The 12950-nt window shown below is 45.4% G+C and overlaps 1 protein-coding gene across 1 annotated transcript; it reads left to right on the top strand.

Annotated features, from left to right (window-relative positions):
• Window positions 1-7346: 7346 nt before the first annotated feature.
• LOC121287616 (relaxin-3-like) lies at window positions 7347-12552 on the top strand. The gene is made up of 2 exons (XM_041205543.1): window positions 7347-7503; window positions 12260-12552. The coding sequence occupies exons 1-2, from the start codon at window positions 7347-7349 to the stop codon at window positions 12550-12552; spliced, it is 450 nt and encodes a 149-aa protein (XP_041061477.1).
• Window positions 12553-12950: the final 398 nt, after the last annotated feature.

The following is a 12950-nucleotide window of genomic DNA, read 5'->3' as shown; positions in this document are numbered from 1 at the left end:
TGAGTGGCCTAGCAAGTTACCTTCTCTGAACCACAAGGACTGCACAATAAGTGTCATCCTTGCCAGTGGTGCCCACATCCTGTGACATCATTGATTTTTAAAAAGTTATCTTTAGGACTGATTAGTGAGATTGCAATGTTAAAAGGTTAAATTCATATCACTCAGTTTGGGCTGATTTTAAACCCTGAATTCAGAGGTGAAAAGGCAGAGGTTAACCAACGCCTCTCAAAAGCCCCCATTAGAGATGAGACATGTTCTGATTTTGGATTATCAGCGCATCAGCTGAAAAATAACCCCAAGATGGGAAAGAATTTTCCGGAACTATTAGGGTTGCCAACTGTGATTAAATATATTCCTGGAGGTTTCATCACATGACTTGCCCCCATGCTCCAGCCATCAGTCGGCCAACACATCCATCCTTCTGATGTACTGCCATCCTACACCAATCTGAAAACATAAAGATTCTTTACCCAATCGGATGGTGCTTGCCTGTTAGACAAACGGCCTATTTTTCCCACTTTCACTATTTTTATATCTGGTGAAGAGAAATATGCAAAGTAAATGAGCAATGTCCCGGTGATTTTTCTCCAGGGTTGCGCACAGCTGTGCCCTGGAGATTGATTTTTAATTTCGAGACTCCAGGCCAATCCTGGAGGGTTGGCAACCCTAGGAACGATTGGCACTCCAAGAGTTAAATAGCCTGAGTTAGTCTTTGGAGTCACTTAAAATGCAAAGTAGTCATTAACGCTTGCACTGAAATATTTAGCATATCCTTCAACCATGCTGATCTTCTGACGCTGCCTCTGAACCAGTTTGTGGTGCATTAGAACTCGCTGTATTCTACAATCTGCCAGGGATACTTGTGCCAAATTAGATACTGACATTCAATAAGGTCTTGTGGAACAAGATAAGAGATTTCATAATAAAAAAAAACAAGGTTGCTTAACACTGGCTACTGGCTGGATTTATTTTCTAAACAATTCCACTCTTTGTTTGCAAATTAAATGGTCTGGTAAGTGAGACACTGGTCTTTCCACCCCCAGCCCCTCATCTCCCTCCAACCTCAAGTACACGAGAGAAAAGAGGATAAAAATATAAGTTGAAAGGAGAGCTTAAACACCAACACACACGCACAGCTGGAATGAATGGTTTGTTTCATGTTGTATATTCTATGTAATTCTGTGTAATGCTACACAACAGCCTCATCTCATCCTTTCAGCATATCTTTCTATCCCCTCCTCTCTCATGTACTCATCTAGTTTCCTTCACATTACTGCAATGGGTCAGTGTACAGGTCAATGCAAATTGACAACAATTTTTAAAAATATTTTTACTTAAATACTGACATGTTATTGGGCTATCTGGATAATATTGCATGAAGCAGCTGTGTTATGTGACGAGACTGGTATTACGCACAGGAGAGAGAGGGACTGAACTTCTTTATCCTCCCTCCTATCCTTCCATAAGCTGAGGTGTTTTTGAATTATTTTTTAAGTGGGCTGTGGTGTATTTCCCAAACCCTCAGTTTGTGTGATCCAATTTAATAATCACTTGCAGCAAATTGCATTATTATTAACTCAGAATGTTAGTTTATTCACATTCAAACCAAGGGGTGAGAGTGCTGGGGTGGGGGTGGGGGGGCGGGGGGGGGGGGGGCGGTGTGTGTGGGAGGGGGCGGCGGGATTGGTGTGGGGTGGTGGGCACAGTGTTTGCAACCACACACACATGCGCACACACACACACACACACACACACATACACACATATATAGTAAGGGGGTTTGAAAAGAGGAGGATTTACAACTATGGCCAACAACAGTAAAAGAACCTCATAAATGAATATTAGTTTACGTGGTTTTCAAAATCCAAGAAGTCTTATCCTGAGGAAATTGCCTTCATGGCAGGTTTCAGTCCTGATGATTTCCTGGTTCAAGATAGCAACACCAAACTCCCCAAAATGAATGATGCTGCAGCACTATGATGTTCCTGTGCTTAGATTGCTCAGCAGGCATTAATCAGAGACTTTTAAAATCAAACAGGCTTTGAGGAGTTGAGAGACAGATGCCGGCTGCTTGGTCAGCTGGGAGCTGCTGGAATTCTTTCGGTTTGTTGATAAAGCAGCAGCCTGAGCTCTGGGGCTGGGAATGTAATATTCAAATGATCCAAAAGGCTGGAACCATGGGGTCATATGACATTGCCCATTCATGAGTTAACTGCTGCCTTGCAAGCAGTTTCTGTGATCCTGGCCAAAATCCATTGTTTCCCTTTGGAGTGGAATGGTGGCTGTTAGCAATTCTTCAGAAAGGACCAGTTTCAATGTCTCTGGCCAGATTTTTCCCCTTGGCAATTTGGAGGCGGAGCCTGCTCACTGAGGGGAAAATGATGTGGGATGACATCGGGAGGAATCCCTGACGTCATCCTGGTCCCTTTAAATTTTTAGGAAGGCGGGTGGACAGCGAAATCAGCGCTCCGCCCGCCGACCTGTCAATGGCCAATTAAAGTAATTAAAGACCTGCCTGGCCAACCTTAAGGCTGGTGGGCAGGCCAGGAGTTCCACTGGCAGGATGAAGTTTCATGTCCGTTTTGTAAAAAAGTAACAAAGTTTATATGTTTTTTATTGACATGTCCCATCTCGTGTGACATTGTCACATGAGGGGGACATGATAATTTTTTAATGTTTCTATTTTTACACTTAACCTACCTGTCATGAATCTCCCCGAGGCAGCACTTTGCCTCAGGGAGCAGTGCACTCTGCCGCGCGCATACGCTCAGATCGCACTTTGACAGATGGGGAATCCTTTCACCCCCACCGCCGGAACAGGAAGCCCATAGTGCTTCCCGTTAGGGATGCCGCTTGGCCCGCCCACTTAAAATGGCGGCGGGCCCTGTTTCAGTGGTGGGGATCTGATGGCTGCCCACCGCCGAGCCATTGGGGCCCGCACACCTACCAAGGGCAAAATTCTGCCCTTTGTCTTTGTTATCGCCCCAGCTGGGGAGAGTCAGTTCACCTGTTAATCATCTAATTTCATGATCATACTGTAACCTTACAATGGGGTGTGAGGTTCCACAAGGTTGAGAGCGCAACTCTTGTTCTTGTAGTCTCTGTTGGAACCTTCCAGAACCAATGGCCAAACTTGTGAGTCATGTGACCTGTAGCAGCCATTTTGTGGTTCAGCAGAAGTCCATTTTAAAACAGCAAAATAGGAATTAAGTTTTGAAATATATTAACACAAAGCTGGCGAAACTGGGATTGTTCTCCTTAGAGCAGGGAAGGTTAAGGGTGGATTTAATTTTTTTTTTATCCAAAAGCTGTGGGCTTCGCTGGCTAGGCCAGCATTTATTGCCCATCCCAAAGTGTCCTTGAGAATGTGGTGGTGAGCTGCCTTCTTGAACCGCTGCAGTGCATGTGGTGTAGGTACACCCACAGTGCTGTTAGGAAGAGAGTTCCAGGATTTTGACCCAACAGCAGTGAAGGAACAGCGATATACTTCCAAGTCAGGATGGTGAGAGGCTTGGAGGGAAACTTCCAGCTGGTGGTGTTCCCATCTATCTGCTGCCCTTGTCCTTCTAGTTGGTAGTGGTCGTAGGTCAATTTGGAACTGATGTTAGGAAGCAAATCATGTCAACAGCAACAACACCTTTTGGGGAAGGAAACTAGATATTTCACATTTATTTAGTTAACTACTGGATGAAGTAAGATGAGTGGGGGTGAGGGGGAGGAACTGTTAGCATATTGCACTTAGATGTTGAGCTAACATCAACTGAATGCCTTCTCTGCAGCTGTATCCATCTGAGGAGGACTTGGGCGGGTAGCTATGGAGAAATGATCTCTTTTGGTATGGGGGGCGGCGATGCAGGGGGAGGATAGGGAGTCAAGAACGAAGGGATACGATCTTAAAGTTAGAGCTAGGCTGTTCAGTGGGGAAATCAGGAGTCACGTTATCACAGAATAGGTTGTGGAAATTTGAAACTTTCTTCCAAACTAAAAGGTTGTGGAGGTTGGGCCATGGAGGCAATTGGAGCTTCCAAGACTGAGTTTGATAGATTTTGCTGGGTAAGGTTTTAAAGGGATATGGTGCTAAAGTGGGTAAAGGGAGTTGGATTACGTGATCTAATTGAATGGCAGAGCAGGCTTGAGGGACTGAATGGCCTTCTGATTGATGTTGAAATCGATTGATATGATACCGGATGAGTTTTGCCAGGTGAGCACCATGGGGAAAAGGTGGGGCAGTGGAACTAGCCGAGTTGCTTTTGCAGAGAGCTGGCGTGGAGATGGTCAGCTGAATGGCCTCCTTCTGTGTTATAACCATTCTATGATTCAATGATTTTCCAATGAACCCACCAGATTGGGCTAGTTGTTGTTGAAAATCCTCTGACCTGATTCTGAACAAATCTTGTTATATCTGCAACTTTGTCCCGAGGTCTTACTGATTTATTAGGCTCCGTGTTCTGTGGCTAACTTCCTGCACCTCATATTTTCCAATACAATCCTTTTAGGAACAAGAGGCCACTCTACCCCTTGTGCCTGTTCCACTATTCAGTTAGTCCGTGGCTCATCTGTACCTTAAATCCATCTACCCACCTTGGTTCTGTAACACTGAATACTCTAACCGAAGAAAACCTATGCTGCCATGCTGCCGTCTAGACCATTGACACCAGCGGCTTGATGTTCAGTTGCCTGTGGGACTGTGATCGGTGCAGTGCGAGGAGCCATTAAGTGAAGCTTATTCTGAACAAACATTTTTGAAACAAATGGTTATTCTCCCAGAACTGGTTTCCTGGCTCTTCATTGACCGCTTGACCACTTGTCTGTACTGTGAAGCTGCTGGCTCTCCGATCTCATACCTCATAAGGCAGTGGCAATCCCAGCTATATTGTTCCCCTTGAGGGTTGTTTTCTGGAGTCAGCTCCCGTCTCCTGCCAGTGCTTGGAATCGCTAACTGGGTACCTGGTTCCCTTCCGGCCCAATTAGAGGATTTGCGTTTAAAGGTGGTGTCACGTCAGTGTCAGGTGCCAGAAATGTGACTCCGGGCCCACAGCAACAACCATTGAGCAGTTGCAAAGACCAGGTTGGGCCCTGGACTTGAACCCACGACATGCAGGAGTGCGCAGAGCAAGAAAGAAACACTGTGGTCATACATACACCACATGAACTGCAGTTGGACAGTGGCTCACCGCCATCTTCCCAAGGGAAACTTGGGATGGGCAATAAACGCTGGCTTTGCCAACGATCCTATCATTCTAAGTGTGAAAAAAAAGTTGACATTGGGCCATTACCATTGTTTGGCAGGGAGGGTTTAGTTGCCCACCAACACCCGTCCCATTCCTGAATGGTCGACTCAAGGCTATCCAGATATTAGGGATTCACATGTTGCTGGTAAGGCACAAGAGCTCACCAATGGTGAGACATTTGAACACACCTACTGTCATAGTGGCCAACAGGTAAATGTTATTAAGGATTTTGCATGGATTGGGATAGAAGCATATTTTGCCAATCTTCCTTCCCCATTCAGGCCTCTAAAGGTCAGCCTCAGCAAATCATTTTTTAAATGGGACTTGAATCCACAACCTTCTAACTCAAAGGTGAATATGCTATCCATTGAGCCACAGCAGATATCAGGAAGAGCTATGATCACAGCTTGAAGAACCTGAGTGGCAACTGACTGCCACGAAGCAGAGAATGTGAACAGAGACACGTGTAAACTGGATTGCCAAAGAGCGCCACTCTCACCATTTGTGAGCATCATGCCCAGTGTGTCAGCCTTGGCTCAGTGGGTAACACTCAAGCCTCTGAATCAGGTGGTTGAAGGTTTGAGTCCCACTCCAGAAACTTGACAACAAAACCTAGGTTGATGTTTGCCATGCAGCATGAACTAACACTAAGGGTGGCATTTTCTGGCCCCCAACACAACAGCTCTCCAAATTTTTCTGTCCCACCCACAATAATGCCCGTCGGTGTTGGGGCCAGAAAATCCCACCCTAAGTCTTCACTCCTCACCCTTCACTCGTCACACCTGTGTTTGCTGATCTACATCGGATGCAGTTAAGCAATGCCTTGATTTTTTAAATTTTCATGTTTATTTTCAAATCCCTCCATGGTCTCAACCCACCATCTCCCTGTAACCTCCTCCAGACCTGCAACCACCTCAGTATCTGCACTTCTTCAATTCCGGCTTCTTGTGCATCGCTGATTTTAATCAATCCACTATCAGTGTCCCTGCTTTCAGCTGCCTGGGACAGAACCTCTGGAATGTTCCATCCCTAAACTTCTCCGTGTCTTTCTTTTCCTTGAAGGTGCCTTCTTAAAATCTTTCTCTTTGACCAAGATTTCGATCATCTGCACTAATATTGTCCTGTGTGGCTCGGCGTCAAATTTTGTTTCATAATCTCCCCTGTGAAACGCCTTGGAGTGTTTTATCATGTTAAAGGTGTTATATAGATGCAAGTTATTGTTGCTGTCGCTGCTTTTTTTAGATGAAATATCAAGCTGCGGCCAAATCTGCAGATTTAAAAAGATTCCATGACTATTTTATTGAAAAGCTGGGGAGTTCTCCATGGAGTTCCTGACCAACAGTTATCCTTCAACAAACACCTAAAAAAAGAGCTTACTTATTCAGTACCATTGGTTATGGGAGCTTGCTGTGCGCAAATTGGATGCTGAACTTTCTACATTACAACAGTGACTACGCTTGGAAGAAGCACTTCATGGGTTGGAGAAATTTCTGGGAGCTCCTGAGATCGCGAAAGGCAACCCGAGGTTAATGGTCCGGCACCAACGCAGCCCCGGGCAGTTCACAATGGTCACCCTGAGTGTATCGTACATTTTCAGGGGGTGTTTACATGCCCCTCCCCCTCCCCCTCCCCACCCCCTGCTCTCAACACTGAGCAACCCCATGTTTCTGAAACTCCGCAATAATTGGCTTTGTAAAAAAATGATGCCTTGGCCAGCTTGTTGAAATAAAAAGTTAAAATTCTGCTGAGCAAGCAAAAATTTCAAGGATGCCCTGATGAATCCTTGCCTGCTCCCTCCGATACTGCACACGCACGCGAGCACCGCCAAGGCTACGAAGGTCAGGCAGTAATTCACCTCAGCTCCTGGGCGAAGAGCCAATCGAGCTCCAGCGCTGATAACGGGCGATTATAAGAGGACAAGCGACAAAGCGGGAGCAGTTCAGAGCAGTTGCCATCGTAGCAGCACAACTTTGAAAGCTCCTGAGCTCAAGTCGCTGCTCTGAGCCCAGCCTCGCTGCTGTTCTTCAGCTCGCCCGGTCCTTCTCTTCACCCCAAAACAGAAGAAGAATGAAGCATCTCTCTCGTCTGTCTGCCGGCGTGCTTGTGATTGCCGCCATGGCTACGCTCCTTCTGGGAGTCAGGTCCCAGCCCACGGAATCGGCTACCAGGCTGTGCGGCCGTGACTTTGTCAGGGCAGTCATCATTTCGTGTGGGGGCTCCAGGTGGAAGCGGTATTCCCCCGAAGAAAACGACGAGAGGAGCAGCTTGTACAGTGAGTAGCAGGCCCTAGGGCTCGGGTGTCAGAGTTCATTTGAGAGGTTGAGCGGCAATCTTAGCATCAGGGGCCTCCACCTTACAGTTCACTCACAGAGAAATCAAAACGAGGGAGCTCATTTTTAGGGTGAAGGAGCAGGAGGGAGTGGGGGACAAACTCAATGCCTTCCACAATTACAACAATTACAGAGCATTGGCGACTGCACCTATAGCACTGCACGGTTTTGGTTACCTCACTTAAGGGGGAACATACTTACATTGGAAGCAGTTCGGAGAATGTTCACGGGGTTAAGTCCTGGGAGGAAGGGCTTGTCTTATGAGGAAAAGTTGGGCAGGTTGGGCCTTTACTCACTGGAATTTAGAAGAATGAGAAGTAATCTAATTGAAACATGTAAAATTCTGAAGGGGCTTGACAGGGTAGATACTGAGAGGATGTTTCCTCTTGGGGTGGCGGGGGGGATCTAGAACTAGAGAAAACAGTTCCAATGTAAGGGGTCACCCATTTAAGATGGAGATGAGGAGGAAACTTCTCCTCTCAGAGGGCCATTAGCCTGTGGAATTCTCTACCCCGGCGAGCAGTGGAGTCTGGGTCATTGAAGACACCCTAGGCTGAATTAGATAGATTTTTGATTGACAAGGGTGTCAAGGGTTATGGGGGACAGGCAGGAAAGTGAAGTTAAGGCCACAGTTATATCAGCAATGATCTCATTGAATGGCGGAGGAGGCTCGAGGTTCTGAATGGCCTATCCCTGCTTCTATTTCTTATGTTCCTATCACAGTGACTGCACTTCAAACAGTACTTAATTGGCTGCAGAGTGCTTAGGGATGTTCTGAGGTTGTGAAAGGTGCTATAAAAATGCAAGTCATTTTTCTTCCTTTCCATGATGATAGATGCGTGCTGCCTATGTTGGACACTGTTCGTTCTTGTGGATATTGCTGGCAAGGTTGTGTGGTGTGGGGGGTGGAGGTGCAAAGGGTATGTAGCTGATCACTACAATGTTGCTGCGACTGAACACTGAGCGCATTGTGTGTAGGGATGTGCAAGTGTTGGAAAGTTTGCAGAGAAGCAACCAGTTCAAGGGGGCAGAAATTGAATGATGGGCTAAGGCAGTTTGAAGGAAGATTTAAAGATACCCAGTCTCTACAGCCTAGAGAAAGAACATGGCTAGAGAAAGCCTGGTTAAAGCTGATCAAATATTAAACAGTATGAAGAAGGTGAAGTTGGAATGTATGATATTTAAAGTCAAGTGTGAGGTGCTATATTTTGGTAGAGAGATTAAGGAAGACATACAGTGCTTTTAAAAAAAATTTGTTCATGGGATGTGGGCATCACTGGCCTAGCCAGTGTTTATTGCCTATCCCTAACTGCCGTTGTTCAGATGACATTTATGAGTCAACCCCATCGCTGTGGGTCTAGAGTCACATGTAGGCCAGGCCAGGTAAGGACAGCAGATTTTGTTCCCTAAAGGACATTAGTGAAGGATAAAGTGAACCAGATGGGTTTTTACAGCAATCGGCAATGGTTTTATGGTCATCATCAGACTTTTAATTCCAGATTTTTATTGATTGCAAAGTTCATGATCTGCCATTGTGGGATGATAAGAGTTTAAATGGGGTTGAGGATTAGAGGGATCTGTGCATTTGGGCCCAAGAGTCAAAAAAAAATAGTGACACAGGTTAACAGGATCAAAAGAATAATCACTGGGGTTCATTATTAGAGGGAGAGAATTGAAAAACAGAGACATTGCATGAAATATGTACAGAACACATGGTTAGACCACGCTTGGAGTACAGTATACTGTACTAACCTCCTTATTATGAAAGGATATAAAAGCTTTGGAGATGGTGCAGGTACGATTCATAAGGATGATAGCAGAACTGAGAGGACATGCTTATCAGGAAAGGCTGATCAAGCATGGGCTCTTTTCTCTAGAATAGAGAAGACTGAGAGATAACAATTTTTAAGATTATGAAAGGGGTGTGATAGGGTAATCATACAGAAGACATCTTCACTTGTGTGTGAGGGGAAATAAACTAGGTTTATAAGACAGTCACTAATAAATCTAATAGGGAATTCAGCAGAAACTCCTTTAGCAAGAGAGTGGTGAAAATATGTAATTCGCTACCGCAGGGAGTGGATGATGTGAATAGAATAGATATATTTAAGGGGAAGCTGGACACACACGAGGACGAAATGTATAGAAGGATGTAGTGATAGATGAAATAAGGTGGGAGGGAGTTGGTGTGGAATATAAACATTGACCTGGAGCAGTTGGGCCAAATGGCCTGATCCTGTGTTATAAATACCACAAATTTTCACAGGCAAATGTGACAAGTGAGCCAATGTAACCTTAGCCCAGCCCTGGAATAACATCCTTATGTTATTTGCCGATTGGACTGTGAGGCTAGAAAATATGTGGTTGTGAAGAACTCAAAACATTCATGCAACATTCCTTAACCTTTCAGTTTAACTAATTCAGTTAAAGCGGCTAAAAAGTACAAAAATCCAACTTTGTAATAGGCTGCATCTGAAAAAAAGCCCTGACAGATATCCAGTTATGAGCAACTGAGAACAGTGTGTCCCAGTTTAATAGCAGCTCCTCAGAAACCTGAGAACTAACAGATAATTGTGTCACCTCTACATGAATGAATGGAAACTCAGTCTTGTTCGTTACATTCTCAGTACAGCTATTTCCATCATGGGTTTGAGTTGTGAATTGCTGAGGCACCTAAATATTCAACTTATTTTTCTCTTAATGATTTGTCTTCTCCAATGTTTTATCCAATCTTCTAGCCAATCAGATCTGTAGGTGCTGGTCAGATAAATTGATGAAGCTGCTTAAGTCGATGAGGATGAATGAGTATAAACACACAGAGTATTAAAAAAAAAGCAGATTCAGTTCACAGAGCAAATAAGGGAAAGTGGCTTCAGAATTTAACACTCCTAAAATCAAGTAAATTATACAATGAAACAACTAGTAACTGAAAACTGTTGCTTTTTTTGTGGTGAAGCTGTGAGTTCATCAAGCTGTACGATGTTGCTCTTTAGGAGCGCAATCCTTTCCAATTGCAGTCAGCTTGAGTTTGATAGAATAAAGCTCCCTCTACACTGTCCCCATCAAACACTCACAGGGCAGGTACAGCACGGGTTTAGATACAGAGTAAAGCTCCCTTGACACTGTCCCCATCAAACACTCCCAGGGCAGGTACAGCACGGGGTTAGATACAGAGTAAACCTCCCTCTATACTGTCCCCATCAAACTCTCCCAGGGCAGGTACAGCACAGGGTTAGATACGGAGTAAACCTCCCTCTATACTGTCCCCATCAAACACTCCCAGGGCAGGTACAGCACGGGGTTAGATACAGAGTAAACCTCCCTCTATACTGTCCCCATCAAACACTCCCAGGGCAGGTACAGCACGGGGTTAGATACAGAGTAAAGCTCCCTCTATACTGTCCCCATCAAACACTCCCAGAACAGGTACAGCACAGGGTTAGATACAGAGCAAAGCTCCCTCTACACTGTCCCCATCAAACACTCCCAGGGCAGGTACAGCACAGGGTTAGATACAGAGTAAATCTTCCTCTACACTGTCCCCATCAAACACTCCCAGGGCAGGTACAGCACGGGGTTAGATACAGAGTAAAGCTCCCTCTATACTGTCCCCATCAAACACTCCCAGGACAGGTACAGCACAGGGTTAGATACAGAGTAAAGCTCCCCCTACGCTGTCCCATCAAACACTCCCAGGCCAGGTACAGCATGGGGTTAGATACAGAGTAAAGCTCCCTCTACACTGTCCCCATCAAACACTCCCAGGACAGATACAGTGTGGAGTTAGATACAGAGTAAAGCACCCTCTACACTGTCCCCATCAAACACTCCCAGGACAGATACAACACGGGGTTAGACACAGAGTAAAGCTCCCTCTACAGTGTTCCATCAAACACTCCCAGGACAGGTACAGCATGGGATTAGATACAGAGTAAAGCTCCCTCTACACTGTCCCCATCAAACACTCTCAGGGCAGATACAGCATGGGGTTAGATACAGAGTAAAGGTCTACTTCACCACCATCTCTCTTGACTCCTCTAGTGTTGCTAAATTATCAGACAGCTTATCCAACACCCAGTACAGGATGAGCAGAAATTTCCTCCAGTTATGTATTTGGAAGACTGAACCCTTTGTCTTAACTCACACCAAGTCCTGTTTCCCTATCACCCCTTTACTCGCTGAACCAGATTGGTTCCCGGTCAACACTGATTTTAAAATTCTCATACTTGTTTTCAAATCACTGCATGGTCTCACCCCTCCCTATCTCTGCAATCTCCTCCAACCCTCACAATCCCCTGAGATCTCTGAACTCCTCCAATTCTGGCCTCTTGCAAATTCCTGATTTTAATTTCTCCGCACTTAGTGGCCATGTCTTCAGTTGCCTGGACCAAGCTCTGGAATTCCCTGCCTGCATCTCTCCACCTTGTTTTCCTACTTTAAGACACTCCTTGAAACCTACCTCTTTGACCAAGTTTATGGTCACTTGTCCTAATATCTCCTTATGTGCTTTGGTGTCATATCATGTTTTATAATCACTCCTGTGAAGAGCAATGGGATGTTTCATTATATCGAAGGAGCTACACTAATGAAAGCTGTTGTTACTAATAGTTCTAACCACTCGATTCAGGTGATATCATTGCAAAACCTTTCTTGCACCTACTCTAGTGCATAATTTGTTTGCTTGCTTTTACATTGAAGGTGCCCTGTTGGACTCACTGGATGAGAGCCCATTGAGATCACTGACCGAGGAGCCTGAGACCGAAGAGGTGGAAGACACAGAACCCGAGACTCCGGTTGGGGAGAGCGAGACATCTCTTTCTCACTTGGAAGGTCACAGAACCTCTGCGGGGTCAAGTGAGGATTCAAATGAGGAACAAGGAAGAAGGTTATCTTTGGAAGAAAAGTCTTCGCGATCCAAGCGCAGTGCAGGACTGGGCAAGACTTGTTGCAAGCGAGGTTGCACCAGGAGTGAAATCATCAAGCTTTGTTAATTGACTGACCTTCTGAGACAATATTAGTTTTGGAGCCTGATTCCTGGACTCCTTTGCTGTCTTGTCTCATGTCAATATCCCAAGTCTACCCTCGTACAACCCTTGCTTGCCAATATGCATCTCCTTCCAACCAAGAGTCTGGCATTCTCTGGAATATATAGCTTTGCCATCAATGCCAGTCTGATTAGTTGCCAGGATTGCCAGTTGCATTGGGTGAACAAGGGTGTCAGGTGCCCTGCACACTTTACCCTCTAACACCTCTGGTAAAAAAGGCAGCTTAAACCCACCAATCTCAAGGCAAATCCATCTCCGAACATTAATGGAACCTACAGCACAGAAACAGGCCATTCAGTCCAATTGGCCTGTGCTAGTGTCTATGCTCCACATGAGCCTCCCCC

This window comes from Carcharodon carcharias, chromosome 14, assembly GCF_017639515.1.
Source record: "Carcharodon carcharias isolate sCarCar2 chromosome 14, sCarCar2.pri, whole genome shotgun sequence".
In the NCBI taxonomy this organism is placed as follows: domain Eukaryota; kingdom Metazoa; phylum Chordata; class Chondrichthyes; order Lamniformes; family Lamnidae; genus Carcharodon; species Carcharodon carcharias.
Note: the sequence above shows the minus strand (reverse complement) of the source record. Positions and strands in the feature narration are given on the sequence as shown.

What these genes read in the sequence shown, in the direction of transcription:
- LOC121287616 (XM_041205543.1), top strand. Translation starts at nt 7,347, where the DNA reads ATGGCTACGCTCCTTCTGGGAGTCAGGTCCCAGCCCACGGAATCGGCT. An exon ending in CGAGAGGAGCAGCTTGTACA is followed by an intron (nt 7,504 to 12,259) that starts GTGAGTAGCAGG and finishes TTTACATTGAAG; the next exon opens with GTGCCCTGTTGGACTCACTG.